Genomic DNA, 22,824 nt, shown 5'->3' with positions numbered 1-22,824 from the left:
TATATTATTATTAATAAATGTATATATATAAAATAAATACCTATTTATAAATCCTTAAAATCTATATATATATTATAATATTTCTGTAAAAATTAATAATTATTATAGCTAACTTTTTTATTATTTACAAAATTTTTATTATAATTATTATTAATATATTATAAAAAAAGAAATACTATTTAACGATTATTTAGAAAATTTACTTAATTCATTTATAATTTATTCTTATTTATATAATTTTATTAATTATTAAATATCTTATTATTCTAATAATTAAAATTTTAATAATCTTTCACATTTTTTTATTTATGTTTTTATTTTTCTAAGCTTTTCTAAAAGTTATGGTTAAGCATTATCTTAATATTAATTATATTTTTATATTATTTGATTTTAATATAATTATATTTAATTATATAATTGATTTCTATCTTTAACAAGAAATAGCAAATTTTAAATAAAATCCAAGTAAATAAAGTAAGATATTATAAATAACACACAAGAAAATTTTATCATTAATTTTTTTTTATTTATTTAAAAATGTAAATTATATCAATTGTATATTATATTTTATTATTTTCATATTCTTTTTTAAAAAAATAAAATTTTAATAAAAATATTAGCATAATAAAAATTTTTAATTAATATATCAAAAAAAATCAATATATAAATATATATATATATATTAATTTACATTTAAAAAATAAAAATAATACTATTAAATTTTTATATTTACTTTATATATAAATAATTCATATATATATATAAATAAACAACATTTTAATATTATATAAACAAACAAATGTATATAAAATAAACAACAATTTTTTAAATTATTAAAATAATATAAAATAAAGTAAAAGAAAAGATTAAGTAACATATCTTATATATCCATAATTAAAAAATTAGAAAAAAATAAAATAAAAATAATAATATATAAAGTTTTAAATATAGACTTATTAATAAAAAATTTTAAAAAAAAGGTTTAAATTATAGTGTGTCAAAAAAAATAATAAAGAAAATATAAAGATAAGAAATTTCAGGTATGAATAGTAATATTTAAGAAATAAAAATATTGAATAAAAATATAAATTATTATATATATATATAAAATATATATGTAATCTATATTAATATTTAATTTTTATTTTATTTATTATTTTATAATTATTTTTGTCTATATAATTAAAAAGTTTTGTAACATACAATTTTTTTTTTTTTTTTTTAAATTAATTATTTAATTTTTTACTTAATTAATTTTTTTTCTAATTATTCATTATCTTATTATATTATATTTTTTTATTTTAAGTTTATTTTTCATATATTTATTTAATTATTATAAACTATTTTTTAATACTTTCTAATATCATTATTTACTTAAATTTTCTATATTTTTTTTTTTTATTATCTACATAAACTAATTCTTATATTTTATATTCTCATACATTTATAAATTTTTCATATTATCTAATAATTAAATTTTATATTTTTTGATGTTTTTAATTTTGTTTTTATGTTTCTTATTACTTCTTAATTTTTATTTTTAATAATTTTTTTTTAATAGTCTAATTTCAAATTCTTTCTTTTACTAAAGATTTAATAATAAAATAAATTATACTGATTTATTTTCTGACTTGAATAAAATATATATACCTGATTTAGAAATGTAAAAATATTAATAACAAATTATTTTTTATAATTAATAAAATCTTCATGTCTTTAAAATATTATTTTTATCAATTTTTTATTCAACACTATTACTATTAATATATGTAAAATGTATTTTATATATTATATTATTATTAAAATTATCTTAGTTAAATACCATTGATACATAACTAATTAAATATTTTTATTTATTTCTAATATAAAAAAAAAGGTTTTGAAATGCATTAAAATTCCATATTCTATATTTGTAAATATAAATTAATTTATTATTAAAACATAGTGTATAAAAAATATAAAAATATAGTAATTAAAAAGACATTTAGATATAATATAACAAAAAAACAATAGAAAAAAGAAAATATTATATATATAAAAATAAAATGTTAAAAATACCAAAGTTCTTATTTTAAAATATACATAAATTAAATTAATAACAAATTAATAAAATGCCTAATGGAAAACAGATTCCCTATGCAACATAAATGGATTTAGCAGGTTTAATTCAATACTAAAAAAATAAATAACAAAATACAAATACTTATTTATTTATAAATATAAATAAATATTTGTATTTAATTTTACATTAATATATAAATATATATAATTATATATAAATATATATATATATATATTATAAAATATATAGAAATACCAAATGATCTTCCTTTAATTAATAAAATAAAGGACTTAATATATGTAATTATTAAAAAATCTTTTAAAATAATAAAATAAAAAATAAGTAAAAAGGACCGATATCATTAAGTGAATATTGGCATTTAGCATTATTAGATGAATAACATGGTTTAAATTATTAAAAATAATATATATATTTCTTTATATAATATTTATATTTTATTTATTTTTATATAGGATATTATATGAAAAATGACGTAATTTCAGCTAAAGGTGATTTTATTACATCAGTTGAAATATCTTAAATGTTTGGTGAAATTTTAGGTATTTGGACCATAAATACTCTTTAATAAATTGGTGCTATAAATTTAAGTAATACAAATTCAGATAGAGATAAAAAGAAATTTTCTTTAGTTGAATTCGGACCTGGAAGAGGTACTTTAATGAGTGATATAATAAGAGTTTTATACCAATTTAATCTTTTAAATGGCATAGAAATAAATTTAATAGAATATTCGCCTTATATGAGAAAATTATAGCAAGAAAAAATTATTAATTAGCTATAAAAATACGGAATTTATATGTCATATGATTATAATGAAGCCAAAAAAAGTAAAGTAGAACGTTTTGTGAGCGAAAACAAAGACATTATTATGAGTATAAGATGGTTTAAAATGTATGAAAATATGCTTTTTGAAGATTTTGGAGATTTAGTAATGCCTTAATTAGATTAGAAAAAATAAAAAAGTTTAAGTATAAATATTTTATTAAAAATGTTTCTATATTTTATATAGAGCCTATAATTGTTTTTGCACATGAATTTTTCGATGCTTTACCAGCACATTAATTTGTATATTAAAAAGGTAAAGGCTGGTGTGAAAAATTAGTAAATATTAATTACGATTCAATGAAAATGTATATATATATATATATATATTTATATATATATATATATATATATTATATATATATATATATATATAATATAAGTTTATATATTATTATAAATATAATAAATAGGAAAAATTTTGATTGGATTCATTCTGATGGGCCTAATGAGAATGTTGAGAAAATTTTGTAACCAAAAAAAACTTTTGCAAATGAAAAAATGAAATAAATAATAGATGGTGATTAAATAGAAATATAAGCTAAATCTCCTATAATAATTAATTCTTTATCTGAACTCATATAAAAGACAAATGGAGCAATTCTTTCTATAGATTATGGTGAAAACTAAGCATTTTCAAACAGTTTTAGAGGAATTAGAAAACACAAATTTATCAAAAATGAAGATATATTGGAATATCCAGGTTAAATAGACCTCTCAGCTTATGTAAATTTTGCTCATTTAGCCGAAGCATCATAATAAGTGAAAGGAATAAAAGCTTACGATATAATGACTTAAGGTTTATTTTTAGAATCTATGGGTTTAAATACAAGATTAGAAGTAATTTTATTTTAAAATAAAAAGAAGAAAAATTTTTATAATAAATAAAAAAAATAAAAAGATGTTATGTAAAAATGTAAATATTTAAAAAAAAAAAGCTTTAGAAGAAGAATATTATAGACTAGTATCTCCTGAAGAAATGGGAGGTACATATAAAGTATAATATATAGGATTATAAAAAAATGGAGAAGTTTTTCCTTTTATATCTAATAATTAATAAATATATTATTGAATATATAGATTTTCATTATTTTTATTGTTTTATTAAATCTTCTTTAATAAAACTAATTTTTTCATCCTCTTTTTTTTTATATTTTTATGTTTCTGTATCATAAAAAGTTTAAATTTGTTAAATTTAAGATAAAAAAAGGGCTTTGTATTTAACAAAATCTTAATACTAATTTTCTAATTATATTAAAATATTTTAAAAATCATCAAATTCATTCCTTTTAGGAGTACTATTATGTAGTGAACTAAATTATGATAAATTTCTATTTTATAAATATGTTAATTTAGATTTTCGAGATTATACTGTATAGTTTTTATGTATTTTTGGGAAAAGAAGCTATTATTCTTTCTCGGCTTTTTCTTTTAAATTTTTCTCACGTTTATTAAGTAATATTTCATTCATTTTTTTAGTAGGATTTAATATATCATCATATAGTTTCTTTTAATCTTTAAATTTACTCTTTAATTATTATAATTCTTATTATCTTTCTTATTATTATTTTATTAAGGCATTTGCCCATTTTTTTTTGAATATTTATTAATTTACTTTATGTAAAGTTTACTAAACTTATTCAGCCTTTTATTTATAACTATATTTATAAAAAAAATATACAAATAGATGTATATATATATATATATATATATATATATATATATATATATATATATATATATTCATATTATTTACATTTGATAATAAACACTTATTTTGCATTATTGATCATCTAAAATAAGTTGTTCGGGATCTAAATTTGGAAAAAGTCCTTTATTTTTATATCTAAGTCTTTCTTCTTATATTTTTTTTTAATTCTATTCAATAATTTACTTATATACATTCTGTTCATATTCCAAATTAATTTTATTATTAATTTCTTTTTAAGCATCTTGTATAAAAATATCTAATTTTTAAAAGAAAAAGTTCGAGTCGCTTTAATTATTATTATTATCATATTCTTATAAAAAAGGATCATTTGATAATTCTTAGAGTATTTTAGATTAAAAAACTAATGTTTTTTTATGCTATTATGAATTTATTATCTACCTGTATGATTTATTTACTATATTTTCGTATTTTTCTAAGTATTTTGTACCATATATATCTTTATCATTTAAAGATTATTGACTTTCTTCATATAGAATACCACTTTTTTATTCATTATATTAAGCCATTTTTATATTCTTTTTATATTTTTGTATATTTTATAGAAAATCCTGATGATTTTCCCTATTTAATTATTATAAAAAAGGTTTTATTTCTAAATAAGAATCTATATTCTTGAAAATTCGCATATTTTTTTCGAAAATTTAGTCTTTATTTTAAGGTTATAGTTTCATTCTTTTTCTTATATTGAACATTATTTCATTTGCGGAGTTTTTTTTTATATCGGGAGTATTTTTTTCCTGATTTTGATTATTTAAATTAATCAATCTTTTCTAGCTTCGTTATAGCAAATATTACTTAAAATCTTACAAATAATTCTATTATTAATCTAAATTCTTTAATGAGCTATTTCTATCAAGCACATAATTACTTTCAGTCACAAAAAATTAACTTAAATAAGATATATTTATACTTTTTTTGATTTTTTTTGAAATTTTTGAATAATCATAGTCATCTGCAGTATCATTATTAGTGTTTTCTAAAGGCGAAGTATAGTTATATTTTGATAAATTTGCATTTTTTGATAATTACATATTTATTAAATTTGTGAATAATAAAATAAATTAATTATATACTTAAAAAATAATATGAAATTAATTATATTATGAAATATATGTATTTTTAAAAAATGTAAATATATATCAAAAATAATAAATATTAAATTAATAAAAAGTTAATAAAATATTTTTATTAATAATACATATATATAAACACAAAATTAAATATTAATAATATATATATAAAAATTAAAAATAATTTATATATAAAATTCAAAATTAAATTAAGTTAATTCATATCCATTAAAATAAATAAAAAAATAAAACTAAAAAAAAAAATATAATAATAATTTATAATAAAAAGTATATTTTTTAATTTAAAAAATTATATACATATATATATATATATATATATATATATAAATATATTTATTTATTTATATTATCAATTTTTATTTATATATTAGATTTTATCTTTTTATCTTTTATTAATATATTTAAAAATAAAAAAGTTATAAAAATGAATATAGATGTGTTTTTTTTAATTTTATAAAAAAATAAATAATTGTATATATATAAAATCTACTATTTTACTATTTATTTTTAATTGATATTTTTATTTATTATTATTTTCAATTATATTTCTCGTCTTCCTCATCTTCATCTTTTTTCTTATTCGGATCTTCCATAATACCATCTTCGATATCTTCTTTATCCATTTCTTTTATAAGTTTAAGCCTTTATTATAATTCTTTTTCTTATTTTTGAGTTATTTTTTTTATTTCTTATTAATTATTTAATATCTACTAAGTTTAAACTAATAAATGAGTTTCATATTTTTATAATTACTATTGTAAAATTATATATAAATATATTATTTAAATATTACTTTTTATAAATTATCATAGCATATTTTCTAATAATTTTCTTCTACCTCAACTTTTTTATCCTCATCATATTCTTCTTCAGTTAAATCTTTTATTCCTACTAATTCTTCTTTCGCTTTCTTTAACATTCTTCGTTCCTCTAGTATTTTTTTATCTAAATCATGAATAAATTTCCAGTTTAAAAAGGCTAAAATTATTATAAAAACACCACCTACTCCTAAAATAATTAAAGGAATAAGCCAATGGTGTACTACGACAGCTATAACAGCCGAAAAATGAATCCACCCACATAATACATACCCTCCAGTATCCAAAGCATTAACTTTTTTCACCAAACAAGGTTTCATTTTATGTGTTAAAAACCCGAATAAAAACATCAGGATACTACTGCAAATAAATCCATATATTTAAACATCTTTATCAAACATAAAAGCCATAATTCCAGTCAAAACAAACCTCATTTAACCACCAATTACTAAATAAGTAGGATCATATCTAAAATCTAAAGCACGATTTTAATATTAAACATTTGGCCATAAAAAGCTTCCAATTGGATAAAATATTAACAAGCTTAAACCACCTATAGCCATATATTATATATGTTTTTATGAAAAACATTATAAATTTAAATCTTAATATAACAATTTTGGTATCTAATTATATATATATATATATATATATATATATATATATATATATATATATATATTTATGTAATTATTAAAATTTAATACTTCTGAATAATTACAAGAATAAGCATCAACAGCAATTTTTATTATCCAATAATATAAAAAGTGTCCGACAAAATTTGCAAATTAAATCTAAAAAAAATCATAAGAAAATCTATGTTTTTTTCTTTTTGATTCACTCTAAAAATAAATGAAATATAATATAATATAATATATATATATATATATATATATATATATATATATATATATATATATATATATATATATATATATATTAATTGTTTATTATTTTATATATTACATATCCATATTTTAAAGTTTTTATTCTTATTATAGATCTATATAAAACCAAAAAGAATAATAAAGAACTACTAAACCCTACCCAAAACATTATCATATAATCCTAAAAAAATAAAATATACATATATAAATAAATATAGGCATATTTATATAAACCGCAAAAGGCATCTCAGTATTTGCAAAATTCAGTATATTTAGCACAATCTCATCTAAATTCCATGAATTTAAACTAGGTCTAAAGGCCAAAGAAAAGAACATAAAGAACTCTAAAAACTTACAAACAATTACAAAAAAATTCGTAAAATTAAACCTTATTTCCACAAACCCAATTTCCTCATCTTTTTTTATTTAGAATTATTTTTCCTAATGTTATATTTCGTCTACCATAATATTACATATTTCAGGCCATTCAGGCGATTCTTAATGATAAAAACCTCTTCCATTTGCATTTTTTTTCGCTCCCTAAGTCTAGGGTGCCAAAATACTATTATTAACTAAATTAACTTCCATAAAAATATCATCTTTTCCATCACTTTTAATATCCTTATCTAATAGACATAAACTTTTTAAAAAATAATTGGTGTTTTTCAACATTTAATCGAAAATCTTCTTCATTCTTTCTAAACATCTTTAGCATTTTCCCTTTCTTTTCTTCAATCTATCATCAATATCAGGCATATCTACCTGATCTAACATTTCATGCTTTTCCAAAAGCCCTAATTCCTTCTTTAATTTATAATAATAAGCCTCATCTTCTGCAACAAGTTCAGCATAAAGGTCATATTCTCCATACATTTTCAATAAAAAAAGCACATAATCCCATTCATGAGTATATAAAGCCCTAAAAGGTGGTAAATTCCACAACAAATAAGGATAAAGCCACATTTTACACAATTTTCCCATAGCTTCTTCATCAGGTTCAAATGGATATTTCATTTTAGCAATTTAAGTAAGTATTTCTTAAAATCTATTAAATGTAATAGGATTTTAATTAGGTTTATTATTATAAGTAGTAAATTTTGCATATTTAACATCTATAATAAAATCTTCAATTTCTTTGCAAGGCATGACGCCTCCTTTAGATAAAATTTCTTTAAACATGATATAGTCTACCCATTTAGTGTTTTTAAATTTCTTAGAAGAACCCCAAGCGAATATATGAAATATATCTTTTAATAATTTCTATGTATAAGGTTTACTTATTTAAACTTATTAACCTAAATCATATCTTCTTAATGGTTCTATTATTTTCTCATGCATAGGTCTATTAGATTTACTCATTATATATTTTTTTTACCAAGGATCCTATATATATAAATATATATATATATATATATATATATATATATATATTTATAATTATATTTATATTTATATTTGTATTTATATATATATCCATATATATATCTGTATGAGTATATTTTTGTATAATTACTTCTTCCATAGTTTCAAATTCTTCTTCTAGTTTTTATTATTCTCTAGCTTGATTTAATGCTTTTTATATTTCATTTTCTATATTATCTAATTCGTTTTAAGTTTACATATCTATATTATTATTATCAATATTATTAAGATTTTTATCATAATAGTCTTTATAGCAACATAATAAAAGGAGAAAATTTTTTATACATTGTTCTTTGAATTTAGATTAATTATTTTTATTTCTGTTCATTATCTTATTGTAAGCATTAGCATCTATTATTATTTTAGAAAAACGTGGATCAGGGTCTTTTTCAGAAACATTAGCATAATAAACAGGCATTTTTAAATTAATTAAATCTTGTTTTATACCTTCAGCTCCATTAATAAGATATCCCTTTAAAATTTATATAAATAATATATGTATATATATATATATATTAATATGATAAATATATATATATATATATATATATATATATATATATATATTTTTATAATATGTGTTTATATATATATAATTTATATTTATAATATATACTAATAACCTATGTTTATATATTTAAAACAATAATTAAAATATATTTATATTTATATATATATTTATTTTATCTTATATAAATATATTATTATCTTATTTTATTTATATTTAATGTATTACCTAATACATCAAATCAATCACATGAAAATCAGATTTAACATGAAATTTTGCTAACTTTTTTATAACTTTAGCGGCTATAAATTCAAATTTTTTCTAAAAATTTCTTCTTTTAAAATATAAATGTATAAATATTGCTAAAATTCCAATACCTAAAAATACTAATATAGCAATAAAACCAATTATAATTTTTTAATAGAGTATTATATCTTCATCATCTTAACTAAGATATTATACACTGATTTAATATATATTTAAAAAAATATATGTATAAAATAAAATATAATTTTAATATTAATATAAATATATATATATATATATAAATGTATAATTAAATATATATAAATATTTTTTTTATATATATATAATAAATATCTAATTTATTTCTTAAATATTATTATAATTTTTATATAAATATTATATATTATTACCTCACTGGAATAATACCTGCAAAAGGTAAATAAAGAAATATCCAACAAAATACAATTAATGACGGTATACTGAATTTTGAAAATTCATCAAAGTTTTATTTTATTTTATAAAAAATATAAAAAACTATAGCTACAATTGGAAACCCTATCATAACTGTAATAATATTATATTTCTTATCTTCATCGCCTTGATATATAACATAAAATATTCCCAATATAACTGGCACATAAAAAAAGCTAAAAACCAATACTGACCTTAATACTTTATGTTAAATATCTAGAGTTTATTACCTTTCGCCTTTACTTTCTAAAATCTAAGTTATAGTTTCACTAAATGAGACTGCGATTTTTTCTTTTTCTGGTATTATCTTCATAAAAAGTAAAATAAGAGAAGTTATAAATAGGAACAATATGACAAATTACATACCAAAAACAGCTCCAGATTACTACAAATTTATATATGTAGGTTTATTAAAAGTCATAAAAATTAAAACTGTCAAAGTAATAATATACCCAAAAGCATTTCCCCACAGCCCAAAATTAATTAATTAATACCTAAAAATATTCGAGAGATCGAATTTTTAACTTTCATTGAATTCCTCTTTTTCCAGTTCTTCGATTTCCTCTTTTTTTCCTTCTTTTTTTAACTTCTCTTTTAATTGCCTTTTCCTCTATTTCATCCTTATATTTAAAAATACTAACAAAAACCCAACTCCAACTAAAAAACTAACTCCTATAATAATAAGTATAATCTCTATTATTTCCGCAAAATCATCATAATCTCCGAAATAATCAACTGATCTCAATGGAATTATAAACACTAAAGGAATTAAAAAAAAACGCATATATAACTTTACAAAAACATCCCTATTTTCCAACTTTTTATCTTAATAAATACCAAAGAAATCCAATATAGACTTAAACCACATGGTCCTAATGAAAAATAATTCCTTATAGGCCTTATTTAGTAATATTCTTCCATTATAACTGACAATGGCATCAAAAAACATATAGGAATTAGCCCTCCGCATATAGGAAACCATATAAACTTAATTTTTTCGGAAAAGGATGTTGATAAAAGGAACGAAGTGCCCACAAAAATAACTATTGGAATAATAAAAACGAAAAAAATGGACATAAAAAAGCCTTAATGATTCAAAAATCTATTATTATCTATACCCATTTATAATTAATGTACCATTTCTAATATTGGTATTATCGTTAAAATCAATAAAGAGGCCCCAAGGGCACATGATGAGAATATAATTAAGTAATTTTGGAGAATAATTTAGGTTCTGGGGTCTGGTTTATCCTTTTAGAGTTCAATTTTTAACATTAGATGTTTTTTTTAAATTTATCGATTTTTCCAGTCTCTTTCTTCTTCTTATTATTCTTTTAGTTTTTTTTATTATTCGGCTTCATTTATTACTCTTTATTTTATTTTTTCCTCTAATAATAATTACTAATCTTAAGGGTTAAATATATCTATTTTTTGTTCAAATTATTATTTAACTTATTCTTTTTCTTCTTCTTTCTTTTATTATTCTTCTTTTAATAATTGTTCTATTTCTTCATATGATTCTTCATTATTATTATTCTCATCTTCGATTTTTAAATTATTTATAGTTTTGATCATCAAAGTAGGTACTTATTTCTCTTTTTATATATGCTCTTCAAGTTTTTTTTCATCTTCTAAAGTCAAACGATCAGGCACTTTTTATAAATAAGGAGCAAAAAAACGAAAATGCATATAAACCCATCCTAGACACAACATTATTATATATGGACCGGCTAATATTTTAAAAAACTCAACGCCCCTAAGTTTTTTTTTTTTATATATATATAAATATATATATAAATATATATATATATATATAAATATATATATATATATATATATATATATGTATATTTAAATTATATATATAATTATTTACCATCTAAAATTTAAATCAAAAGTGGTACTTGTAGTATATACAGTAAATCCGAAAATCAAAGCAGCTAATATAATGAATTATATTAAATGGAATATATTTTTAGTTTAAATATTAAAATGATTTCTTAAATTAATTATAACAAAAATTAAATAATATATATAAATATTATTTTATTATTACTTAATATCTTATGTTATCATAGACGTAGTTACCCAAAATAAGTATATACCGAAAGAATAAACACAATTGATATATCCAGGTGATTATATAGGCACATGTTTATATCTTTTTAAAGCATCCTAATTAAATAATTATGATTAAAAAATAAATATAGATGTATATAAATTAATATATATATATATATATATATATATATATATATATATATATATATATATATATATATATATATTAAAATTTACACAAACATAATACATGAAAGCGAAAATTGAAGGTACAAATTAACAAAAAAATAAAACTCCATAGAAATAATAATTATAAAAGCTAACAATAATAATTCCATAAATAATAAAAATAAATGAACCAATAATAATATTTTCTGAAATATATTATTTTAAATCATCATAAGTATCAGGCTTAGTAATATTTTTTGAATCACTTGTAATAGTAACATAAACAATAGTTATAATTAAAATTAGAGAAATAAACCACAAAATATCAATTCCTATTATGTTTCTGGATAATTTAACTAAACAATTATTTAATTATTCGAATTTATATAAAAAAAACTGGTTTATATTATGTATTGTTTTGCTTAAAAAAGACATAACTTTGATATATTTTGTATTATATTCAATTAGAAATTAAAATCGCAGCATTTCTTTTAATTTGTATTTTCTAATTGCCTTATTTAATACATTTAAAAGTACTTTTCCGCCACTTAAGCACTCATTACATAGGTTTATTAATTATTATTATCTTATTTTTTTTCGTTTGTAATTTCGTCTTATAAATAATTTGATGAATGCACATCATTTTTGTTAGTAAATAGATTGTTATCTTACTTACTATCATATTAATTAGCTGTTACTATTTAAAGAAATCCTTTATTTTATTAAATAGGAAAAATACGAGAACCAAAAGACTTTTTTTTATTTTTAAAATTTAATTTCTAATTAGACTTTTACATAGTTTATTATTATTAAATTTTTAATATTTATTACTAATATTATTACTGTTTTTATTAATGTAAATTTTAAGAATTATAAAAACTTGAATTATTAGATTTTACTACATTTTTAAAGTCCAAAGACTTTAAAATTGCCTATTAATTATTTTTTAAAACAGATTAATATTTATTATTATTATTATTATTATTATTATTATTATTATTATTATTATTATCATCTATGTTACTTATACTTTTAATATTATTTTTATTTATAAATTTATCTTTTTAATTTTTATTTTTGTTTATCTATTTTATTAATTTATTATTAAATTATTATTATTTTTGGTAATATTTTTGTTTTCATTTTTTTAATTAATTTCCATATTTTAAATATTAAAGTCATCATTTATTTATTCTATTTCTAAATAGTCTTAACTTTATTTATTATTTCTATCGGAACCTTTACTTTGCGACTCTAAATTAAAACTTGATTTTTAATAAAGTTATTTTTATTAAGTTTATTCCTTTTCTGGTTAGTAGCCTTGTAATTATTGATATTAATATAATAAACCTAACATTGGTTTCGAAATTTGTGATTGCATTTATTTATTTTGCGTCGATAATATTTATAAAGTGGGAATCTGGTTAATACTTTTTTATATTTTAGGGCTTTAACTAAGAATTTCAGAATCATTTTTGACAGATTGTAATTTCATAATTAATTTTTATAAAATTTTATTTTATATTATATTTATTTATATATAAAAAAAAATTATTTATATTATTTTTTTTAACTTATTATTTTAAATATAATTTTATAATCATTATATTCTTAATTTATTTTAATTAATAATTTATATATAACATTTATAAATCAATATTATTATTATTATTTATTTTTATAAATTTATATATATATTTTATTTTTTTCTTATTTATATCAATTATAATATTTAATAATTATTTTTTTATTTATAATTTAATATAATAAAATTATTATTTAAATTTAAAATAATAAAATTTGCAAATTAATGTTCAAATAAAATTAAAAAAAAAAAAACATTATAATTTTAATTTCTATTATATTAAAAAGTATTATAATATATATTTAAAAACTTAATTTTTTTTTAAATTCATATGAAATTATATTATTAAATTAAATTGAATTTTTATAAATATTTTGATTTTTATTTATTTGATTTAATAAAAATAAAAGTAATTTTTTTTATATATAAATAATTCTAATTTTTAAAATATATTAAGAATATTTTATTTTATTTAATTAATTTTTTTTATATATAATATATATATAAATTATATATAAATTTTTATAATAATTAAAATATATTTATTAAATATTATTATTTTAGAATTATAAAAAATAATAATGACTTATAATAAAAAGTTATATAAATAAGTAAAAAATATAATTAGATATAACAAATTCATTAATTTTTTTTAATAATTAAAATAATTTTAAATAAATAAAGTTATTATGAATATAATAAATTTATTTTAATTATTATATTACTAATCTTAATTTTTAATAACAAAGTAATTTATATAATTTTTTAGAAATGAAATTCATAACATTTTTTCTAATGGTCTATTATTATTATTATCTAAATTAATAAAATTTAAATTATATTAAAAAAAAAAAAATTATATTATATTAAAATATATATAAATTAAATTAAAATTAAATTAAATTAAATTAAATTAAATTAAATATTATTTATTATATTTAATTTTTTACAAACATATAATTTTGTTAATTTAATATATTATTTTTATTTCAAAATAAATTTATCTATTATGATATGAAAAATCATATTATTTAAAATAATTTAATAATATTTAAATTATTATTTTTTTTATTTTTTTTTCATAAATATTTCTTATTAATTTATTAATATTAATTTAAAGTAAAATATAAATATACAAAATATATTTTATTATTTTAAATTAATAAAAAATTTTTTTTTTTTAAAAAAAACAAATATTTTTTATTAAAAATTGTATATATATATATATATATATATATATATATATATATATATATATTTTCTTAATAATATTTATTGTTTTCGTTTTATTTTTTTTATTTTTTTTTTCAAAACGGTGCATCAATATATTCAAAAACAACTTTTTTTTTTTACAATAATTAAAAACATAAAGAAAAATAAAAATAAAAAAATTAATATTAGTATAATATAACAAATTTATTATTATTAAATTAAAACAAAAAATAAAAAAGGTAAAAAAATAATAAATAAGCAAACATGAATAAAATAATAATATTATTAATTACAATATGTTTAATTAACTGTAATATATCAGCATTTGATTAAAATACATTTTTACAGGTATAATAAATAAATATCTAAATTTAATATAAATAAGATCTAATTATTAATCATTTTTTATATTAAAAAAAAAAAAAAAAACTTATTTCTATTAATTTTATAAAATAAAAAAAGATAAAAAAAACAGCTTTTGGTTAATCAATAACCTCTCTTATTTAAATTTAAATGTAATCTGGGGAACCTTCCGGTAGATTAAACGCAATAAACGACGTACTGAATTCCGTAGAATCTTCTTTATAATTTTAAAACTAATCTTAATTAAATTGGATAGATAGTGTTCGTAAATAATGCAATGATGGTAAATATAAATGATAAATAAATAAATATTAAAATAAAAAAAGACTAAACTTACAACAAAGAAAAAATGTTAGAATATGGAAACTCATTATAATAAAATTTAGACGAAGAAGAAAAATTATAAAACGAAGAAAATTAAAAAAACAGTGATCTTTTAGAATAGAAATAATCTTTACAAAATGCTACTGATTAATTGAAAAAGACAAATGAAGAATTAATATAAGAAAATTTGAAATTCGAAAATTAAAAAAATGATTACTAATAAGCTATTTAGGCATGTGAAACTTCTTTAAAGTTAACATTTATTTATATATTTATATATTTTTAAAATTAAATTAGATTATTAAATTAATTAGTGCAATAAAATAATAGTTCTTTTGTTTAATTAGGATCAACATCTTCAAAACTTATCAAATTAAAAGTTTTGCTATAGGAAAAATTATAAGGACATTAATCTTAAATAATTGGAAGTATTTTAAATATTTTAACAGAACTTAGTTCTAATAAAGAAGAAGTTGATTAAGTGAAACTTAACAAAATTATTTCTTTAATTAATTAGCTTTTGGATTAATTAAGATAATAATTATAATAATTAATTGATAGTCATACAATTCTTTTAGATAATTAAAATAATGTTTTGGATTCAACTTAAAAACAAATCGATCATTCTACTTAATAAATTATAGTTTTAGATGATAGACTTAATTTTATTTAATTAAGATTAGAAGAATTATAAACTAATATAGATATTACATAAACATTAAAAGAAATGTAAGAAAAATTACTAAATAATAAAATAAAATAGTGCAATAATGATGAATCAAATTATTTATAAGGAAAGAATGAAAGGTATATATAAGTTATATATATATATATATATATTATATATAATATATATATATATATATATATATATATATATATTATTTTTTTGTATATATTATTTTTTATTATTCTATTTTAAGAGATGAATAATTGAATGCTTTAAATACAATTAGAAGATATTTTGAAAGTCAAATTATTCCTTCTGTTGAAAATATTAATGATAATCATTATTATGATAGAATAACTAATTGATTTAATATATATTTTAAAAAAGGAAAAATATATATTTATAAGGTTTGTTTCTTTTATATAAACAAATCATTATATTCATTATATAATTTTACATAAAATCATCATTTTATTTATAATTATGAAAAATAATAAAACAAACTATATTTTTTATTTAAAAAATTAAATTAATATATATAAAAAAAAAAACAAATAAAAAATAAAAATATAACTCTTTAAAACAAAACAAAATTTCTATATTTAAAATAATGTAAGCAATATCAAGTAATGATTATAGTTTTTCAGCAAAACCAAAAGTTTTAAAATAAAGTTCAAAATACCGAGACCAAAACTAATCTTAATAAAACAAAGAAGATGAAGAAAAGTACAAAAAAAAAAAAAAAAAACATCAAATAAAAATAAACAAACAAAAACTAAAAAAAGTCAAAAATATAACAATATAATGTTCGATAAACACGTAGTCCGTGGAAATACATACGCCCGAATAATAACATCAAAAGACTCCGAAACAGCTCTTCCCTAAAGGCATACTTAGTATTAAAAAAAGAACCTTCAATCGGTAAAAATTTCCCCAAAAAACTCCCAATAAACAAATATAAATAGCAAATAAAGGATATATCTGACCTATAAAAAGATTAATATGAACCCCAAACACCTAAGCCCCTTCCAGGCCGTCAAAACGTCGAAATAATGACAGATGAATACGTCGAAACACTAACGGACAAGCCCCCAAACTATGAAAAAGACACACAAACAGAGTTTATAATTCCAAAACCTAACCCTATATTAATAATGCCTTGCAAGACTGGTTTGGATAGAGAAACTTAGATATGGGATGGCGATTTATTCGATTTCGATTATGAAGTAGAGCCTTTATTATAGGCTTTAATAGGCAAAACACTCGAATTTTCCAGAATGGAAGTTTTGGAAGAGGAAGAATTGCGAGTAATGAAAAACGAATAGAAGAAATTTACTGAATTAAGAAATAAAGAATAAGATGAAGTCAGATAATTAGAAGAAAAGGAAAAAAGACTTCTCGAGGAAAATACAAAAAGGAAAAACGATTACAAATAAAAACTTAAATAAAACATATTAGCACACTAATAAATTTTATCGAGAAATTTAGCGAAAAAATACCTACTTTAAATCAAAAAAAATACACTTTAAGACCTTTAAAACTAAAATATTTTCTATGATCCTGTCAAAAATGCACTTTTTGAGGATATATTGCCCTGGTTCTATACTAATGTGGAGTAAATATTAAATACTGAGTAGAAAATAGATAAATCTTTCGAATTAATATGTACTGAAATAGTAGAAAATACCATTAAATAGCATTCTAATGTACATTAAAAGTATATTGAAAACAGAAAAAAGGCTATATATGAATAAAAAATTTAATAGTAAGAATTAGAAGAAAGACGAGAAAAGAAAAGAATAGCCAGAGAGAAAAAATAAGAATAAGAAAGAAGAAACAAAATAACAGAAGAAATAAATTAAAGAATTCATTCAAAAGGGGAACTTAAAAATAACGTTTTATAATAAAATATATGTGATATAGATGGCGCTTAATAAAATAAACCTTTCGTAGGTCTAATGGGAGGTTTAATTGGAGAATTTTTGTTGTTTTTAAAGGCTTTGAGTTAATATTCAGATGAGGAAATAGCTTAAACTACAAAAGAAATTTTATCAAATACAGATAAAGTATATATAAATATATATTTAAAAATATTTTTAAATATATAATATATTTAAATATATATATTAGATATTAGATATTTTTAAAGACCTTTTAAATTCTGTTTTATCGGAAGGATATTTAGAATTTTCTATAAATGCTAAAATCGAAAACTAATTGATTTAAATAAAAGAAGATTTAAATCTTTAGAATTTAAATACTATAGAAGAAGGATAAAAAAACTAAGTAATTGGATTATTATTATAATATTTTTCAACTTTTATATTAAATATAATGATTTAACATGAATAAGAATTAGGATTACCTTAAGGAATAATAAAAATATTAATAAAATTTATTTTAGAATAATATTTTATAGATGAAATAAGTATATATTATATATATATATTTAAAATAAAATATATATATATATATATATATATATATATTTGTATATATATATTATTATATTTTATTTATATATATTAATTATTTATAGTTTTATTCATACATTTTTTTTTATTTTATAATAGTTTAAAGTAAAATCAAATTTTATCCTGTAAAAACATTAAATAAATTAACTTAGTAAGGTTTAGCAAAAGTAAAGCCTAATTTATAAACTTTAACTTTAAATCCCTAATCTGAAAGATCAGGTAAAGAATAATTTAATGAAAACGAAGAAATTGTTCCTTTTATACCTGAAAATATTGTTGAGGCTGAATATGAAAATAAAGTTACCATTTTTGTGCCTAATGATTAAGATTTAGAAGTATTTGTGGTACATTTAATTGCTGAATAGGTTATAAGAAATGAAATTTTAAGAATTTCTAATGCTTTTATTAAAAATATAGATTCTAAAGAGTACTTTATTTTATACGAATTAGATTCTGTTATGTAGAATATTCATTAGTAGATTCTTGATTATATTTAACCTGATTATCCTATTTTCGATTTAAATAATTATTGATAAATTTTTATTTTTATTTTTTTGTTTTTTCTTTTTAAAAAAAAAAAAATTTATAAAATTAAATTTATTTTTTATTAAATATATAAGAATATATAATATTTTTAAAAATTATTTATTATATCATTTTGCAGCTTTTAAAAAATCATTTTAATAATTAATATTAGACAAGGATTTATTTTTTTATAAATTTTAAGATTTATACTAAGATGATTATTGAAGTTTTAAAATGTTTCCTTATTATATAACAGTATGCATATGATCTAATTTTTCCTATTTAATAATATATAAATATAAAAATATATAAATATATAAATATATATATATATTTATATATATATTTTTTATATACATATATATATTAACTTGAAAATATTTAATTTATTCCTATTAATCTTTAATTTTTATTTGTAAATTTTTATAATCTTATGCTAGATACTCAGAATTTACAATACTATATATATATTTATATAAATATATATATATATATATATATATTTATTTATTAAATAATTAAATATATAAAAAATATAATCTAAAATTTACCCTGTTTTTTATTTTAATTTTAAATAATTTTATAATTTTCTTCTTTAGTAATTTTAATAGCCTTAAACCTTTATCTGAAATCGTCTAATTCTTTATTGATTTTAACTTTTTAATCATAAACCATATCGTTTTTTTATGAAATATATAACATTTTTTCTCTTGTATGTGTCAAAATTTATATTGATTCATTATTTTTTTTCTTAAGTTTATTTAATTCTTCATTTCTTTCTTATATTTTTTGATTTAAAGTTTGATTTTCAATTTTAAGTTATTCGAAATCTATTAAATGTAAATCTTATGCAATTTCGTCTTTTTATAATAAAGATTTTTAGTTTTTTAAATAAGAATTTCTTAATTTTAAAATAATTAATCTTAATTCTTATATCTAATTAAAAAATGTAAATATATAAATATTTATATATATATATTATTTGTTATATTATCTTTAATTTTTAATTACAAATTCTAATATAATTTAGAATAAAAAAACTACAAAAATATAGTAATGAAATAGTAATAAAAAAATTTCTTATAAATATGAATATATATATATATGAATATATAAATTTATTTATAAATATAAATATGTATATATATATATATATTTATATATAAATATATATTATTTTTATATTTATATTTATATTTATATATACTTCTTTAGATTTTTAATTTTCTCTTATTTTTAAATCTTCTAATACTTTTTCATCTAATATTTTATTGGTTTTAAAATTTATAGCTTTTCTTCCGACTTCTAATTTTAATTCTTAAAACGCTTCTTTAATTTCATTACATTTATTTTATTTAATTATCAACTATTATTATAATTCCATGCACATTTTATTATATTTTTCCTATATTTATTTTAAATCTAACCTAATTTAATGTACATGACCTAATGTATTTAAATATTTATGTTCGTTCATAACTATTTCTGAGCTTTATTCTACATATACATTATTTTTCTATTTTAATTTTTTTATTTCTTCTTGTAATTTTTCATTATGTTATAAAAATTCAAAATGTTATCTACTTGCATCTTAAATAGAGATTTCTAATTCATTTCTTATTTCTTACTATATATATAAAGAAATAAATAAATATATAAAAAATTATTAATACAATTTATATTTATTCTTATTATTTATATTAATTGTCCTAATCATATTTTTTAATTATTATCATTATTAATATTATTATTATTATTATTATTATTATTATTATTATTATTATTTTTGTTATTTTCTTTTTTTTATTTTCATCTTATATGTCTTCGAATATATACTCTTCTTAATTTTTTCTGGTTTCTCTTAATATTTTTTATTTTTCTTCTTCTTTTTTATTTTCAACTCTTCCTAAAATCTAATTTCCTCTTCAATTTTTTACCTTTCCAACATATCTTCTTCTTCTTAATCTTCCAAATCTGGAAAAACAATAACCGGCATTCTCTATTTAATTTACAAATGTTTAAATTAAATATTTTCACTATTTCCCTAATTATTCATATAAGTAATAGAATCTGGCATAATCCTCATATATAAATCCACTAAATTTTAATTATTAAACTCTTCTTTTTATAACTAAAATATACTCTTAAATTCTTACTTTTATTTATTAAACTCTATAAACTCCGGTCCTATGACTTAAATATCTTAGTTTTTTTCCAAATTATGTACCTTGATAGCATATATACCTAATGATTAATCTAATACTTTTCCTCGTATTTCTATCGTATTTAACTATGGCTTACATATTCTTGTATATACAATTGAATTTTCACATACTGTTAATACAATAGATACTGTTTGTTCATCACAAGAAACTCCTATTCCAATAGAATTATTTTAAGGATCTATATATATAATTTTATATTTATATTATTATTTATATATGTTATTGTTATTACTTAATAAATGAACTCGATCTTATTCACTTTCTAAAAATAAATAACCTAGTTCAATTATATAATTATATATATACTATTCAGATAGTACTTATTCTTATTCATATTATGCTGAAATAAAGCATAATTAAGAATCTTATAGAATTTAATTTTTTTATTTTCTATTTTTTTGTTGAAATAAATATGTATATATGTATATTTACATTAGTTCATAGAAATTATTATCTTATTTATTATTTAATAAAAATTATGAATATTATTAATTTATTATATTATATAATCCATCAACTTCAAATATTTGTAAGTTTTTTTATTATCTGATATCATTAATATTTTTTAATATAGCTTTTTTAGCTTTCTTTAAAAACTATTCATCTATTTCATATATATCCTTTTATTTATTTAATTATAAATGTATTTTTTGTTTTATAAATTACTATTTATGATTTGCTTAATTTATTATCAGATTTTTATATTTATTTTTATTCGTTTACTTATAAATTAATATCTTATTAAGATTCATTTTATAAAATTTAATTCTAAGTTTCCTATTTTTCTTAATTTTCCATTTCTTTTTCTTATAAATTTAATTAATTTTCTTATTATTATTCTTCCTAATTATTTTCTTTTTCTATTTAAGAATTATTATCAGTATCCATTTTATTATAAATTAATAATTTTTTGTTATTAAATATTTAATAATAAAATAATAAAAATTAATAAATTTATAAAATTTTTATTAATAAATAATATTTTTTATTTTATTAATATATAAAATAAAAACATAGCAAATATACATATTCAGTTAATTTTTATTTTTTCATCCTTTAAAATAAATTAAATATTCAAAATTACTATTAGAATAGATAGATTTTTTATTGAAAAAATGCATATTATATTATATTAAT

The 22,824-nt window shown here is 16.6% G+C and overlaps 4 protein-coding genes across 4 annotated transcripts, besides 41 other annotated features; 2 read left to right on the top strand and 2 right to left on the bottom strand. All coding sequences in view use genetic code 6, as the record gives it.

Annotated features, from left to right (window-relative positions):
* Nucleotides 1-357: 357 nt before the first annotated feature.
* Nucleotides 358-407: a microsatellite.
* A 345-nt stretch (nt 408-752) lies between these two features.
* Nucleotides 753-818: a microsatellite.
* Nucleotides 819-2,111: 1,293 nt separating this feature from the next.
* IMG5_173480 (hypothetical protein) lies at nt 2,112-3,977 on the top strand (the record flags this gene model as incomplete). The annotated part of the gene is made up of 7 exons (XM_004029719.1): nt 2,112-2,160; nt 2,312-2,361; nt 2,406-2,466; nt 2,536-3,051; nt 3,093-3,213; nt 3,319-3,745; nt 3,807-3,977. The coding sequence occupies 7 exons, from the start codon at nt 2,112-2,114 to the stop codon at nt 3,975-3,977; spliced, it is 1,395 nt and encodes a 464-aa protein (XP_004029767.1).
* Nucleotides 2,248-2,310: a microsatellite.
* Nucleotides 2,252-2,310: a microsatellite.
* Nucleotides 2,252-2,316: a microsatellite.
* Nucleotides 3,215-3,286: a microsatellite.
* A 462-nt stretch (nt 3,978-4,439) lies between the features above and the next one.
* Nucleotides 4,440-4,480: a microsatellite.
* Nucleotides 4,481-4,595: 115 nt separating this feature from the next.
* Nucleotides 4,596-4,648: a microsatellite.
* Nucleotides 4,649-4,732: 84 nt separating this feature from the next.
* Nucleotides 4,733-4,771: a microsatellite.
* Nucleotides 4,772-5,936: 1,165 nt separating this feature from the next.
* Nucleotides 5,937-5,979: a microsatellite.
* A 39-nt stretch (nt 5,980-6,018) lies between these two features.
* Nucleotides 6,019-6,075: a microsatellite.
* Nucleotides 6,065-6,106: a microsatellite.
* A 158-nt stretch (nt 6,107-6,264) lies between these two features.
* IMG5_173470 (hypothetical protein) lies at nt 6,265-14,850 on the bottom strand (the record flags this gene model as incomplete). Its single annotated transcript, XM_004029718.1, has 14 exons — nt 6,265-6,480; nt 6,522-7,172; nt 7,254-7,388; nt 7,513-7,614; nt 7,668-8,816; nt 8,947-9,327; nt 9,592-9,826; nt 10,020-10,088; nt 10,311-10,465; nt 11,218-11,836; nt 11,957-12,079; nt 12,137-12,255; nt 14,620-14,694; nt 14,845-14,850. 14 exons carry the CDS (start codon nt 14,848-14,850, stop codon nt 6,265-6,267), a joined length of 4,035 nt encoding a protein of 1,344 aa, XP_004029766.1.
* Nucleotides 7,178-7,228: a microsatellite.
* Nucleotides 7,404-7,486: a microsatellite.
* Nucleotides 8,818-8,918: a microsatellite.
* Nucleotides 9,338-9,470: a microsatellite.
* Nucleotides 9,511-9,582: a microsatellite.
* Nucleotides 9,513-9,561: a microsatellite.
* Nucleotides 9,886-9,937: a microsatellite.
* Nucleotides 9,895-9,972: a microsatellite.
* Nucleotides 11,853-11,947: a microsatellite.
* Nucleotides 12,305-12,368: a microsatellite.
* Nucleotides 13,273-13,321: a microsatellite.
* Nucleotides 13,871-14,012: a microsatellite.
* Nucleotides 13,965-14,078: a microsatellite.
* Nucleotides 14,045-14,104: a microsatellite.
* Nucleotides 14,057-14,110: a microsatellite.
* Nucleotides 14,381-14,415: a microsatellite.
* Nucleotides 14,712-14,818: a microsatellite.
* Nucleotides 14,851-15,107: 257 nt separating the features above from the next.
* Nucleotides 15,108-15,152: a microsatellite.
* Nucleotides 15,153-16,612: 1,460 nt separating this feature from the next.
* Nucleotides 16,613-16,675: a microsatellite.
* Nucleotides 16,669-16,700: a microsatellite.
* Nucleotides 16,701-17,267: 567 nt separating this feature from the next.
* Nucleotides 17,268-19,470, top strand: IMG5_173460 (radial spoke head protein, putative; the record flags this gene model as incomplete). The annotated part of the gene is made up of 3 exons (XM_004029717.1): nt 17,268-17,384; nt 17,429-18,529; nt 19,090-19,470. 3 exons carry the CDS (start codon nt 17,268-17,270, stop codon nt 19,468-19,470), a joined length of 1,599 nt encoding a protein of 532 aa, XP_004029765.1.
* Nucleotides 18,531-18,570: a microsatellite.
* Nucleotides 18,553-18,591: a microsatellite.
* Nucleotides 18,893-18,989: a microsatellite.
* A 280-nt stretch (nt 19,471-19,750) lies between the features above and the next one.
* Nucleotides 19,751-19,829: a microsatellite.
* A 77-nt stretch (nt 19,830-19,906) lies between these two features.
* Nucleotides 19,907-22,439, bottom strand: IMG5_173450 (hypothetical protein; the record flags this gene model as incomplete). The annotated part of the gene is made up of 3 exons (XM_004029716.1): nt 19,907-20,398; nt 20,670-21,171; nt 21,364-22,439. The coding sequence occupies 3 exons, from the start codon at nt 22,437-22,439 to the stop codon at nt 19,907-19,909; spliced, it is 2,070 nt and encodes a 689-aa protein (XP_004029764.1).
* Nucleotides 19,923-19,965: a microsatellite.
* Nucleotides 20,544-20,636: a microsatellite.
* Nucleotides 20,555-20,668: a microsatellite.
* Nucleotides 20,597-20,665: a microsatellite.
* Nucleotides 21,188-21,247: a microsatellite.
* Nucleotides 22,440-22,824: the final 385 nt, after the last annotated feature.

This window comes from Ichthyophthirius multifiliis (assembly GCF_000220395.1).
Source record: "Ichthyophthirius multifiliis unplaced genomic scaffold scaff_1120509251272, whole genome shotgun sequence".
Taxonomy (NCBI): Eukaryota; Ciliophora; class Oligohymenophorea; order Hymenostomatida; genus Ichthyophthirius; species Ichthyophthirius multifiliis.
Note: the sequence above shows the minus strand (reverse complement) of the source record. Positions and strands in the feature narration are given on the sequence as shown.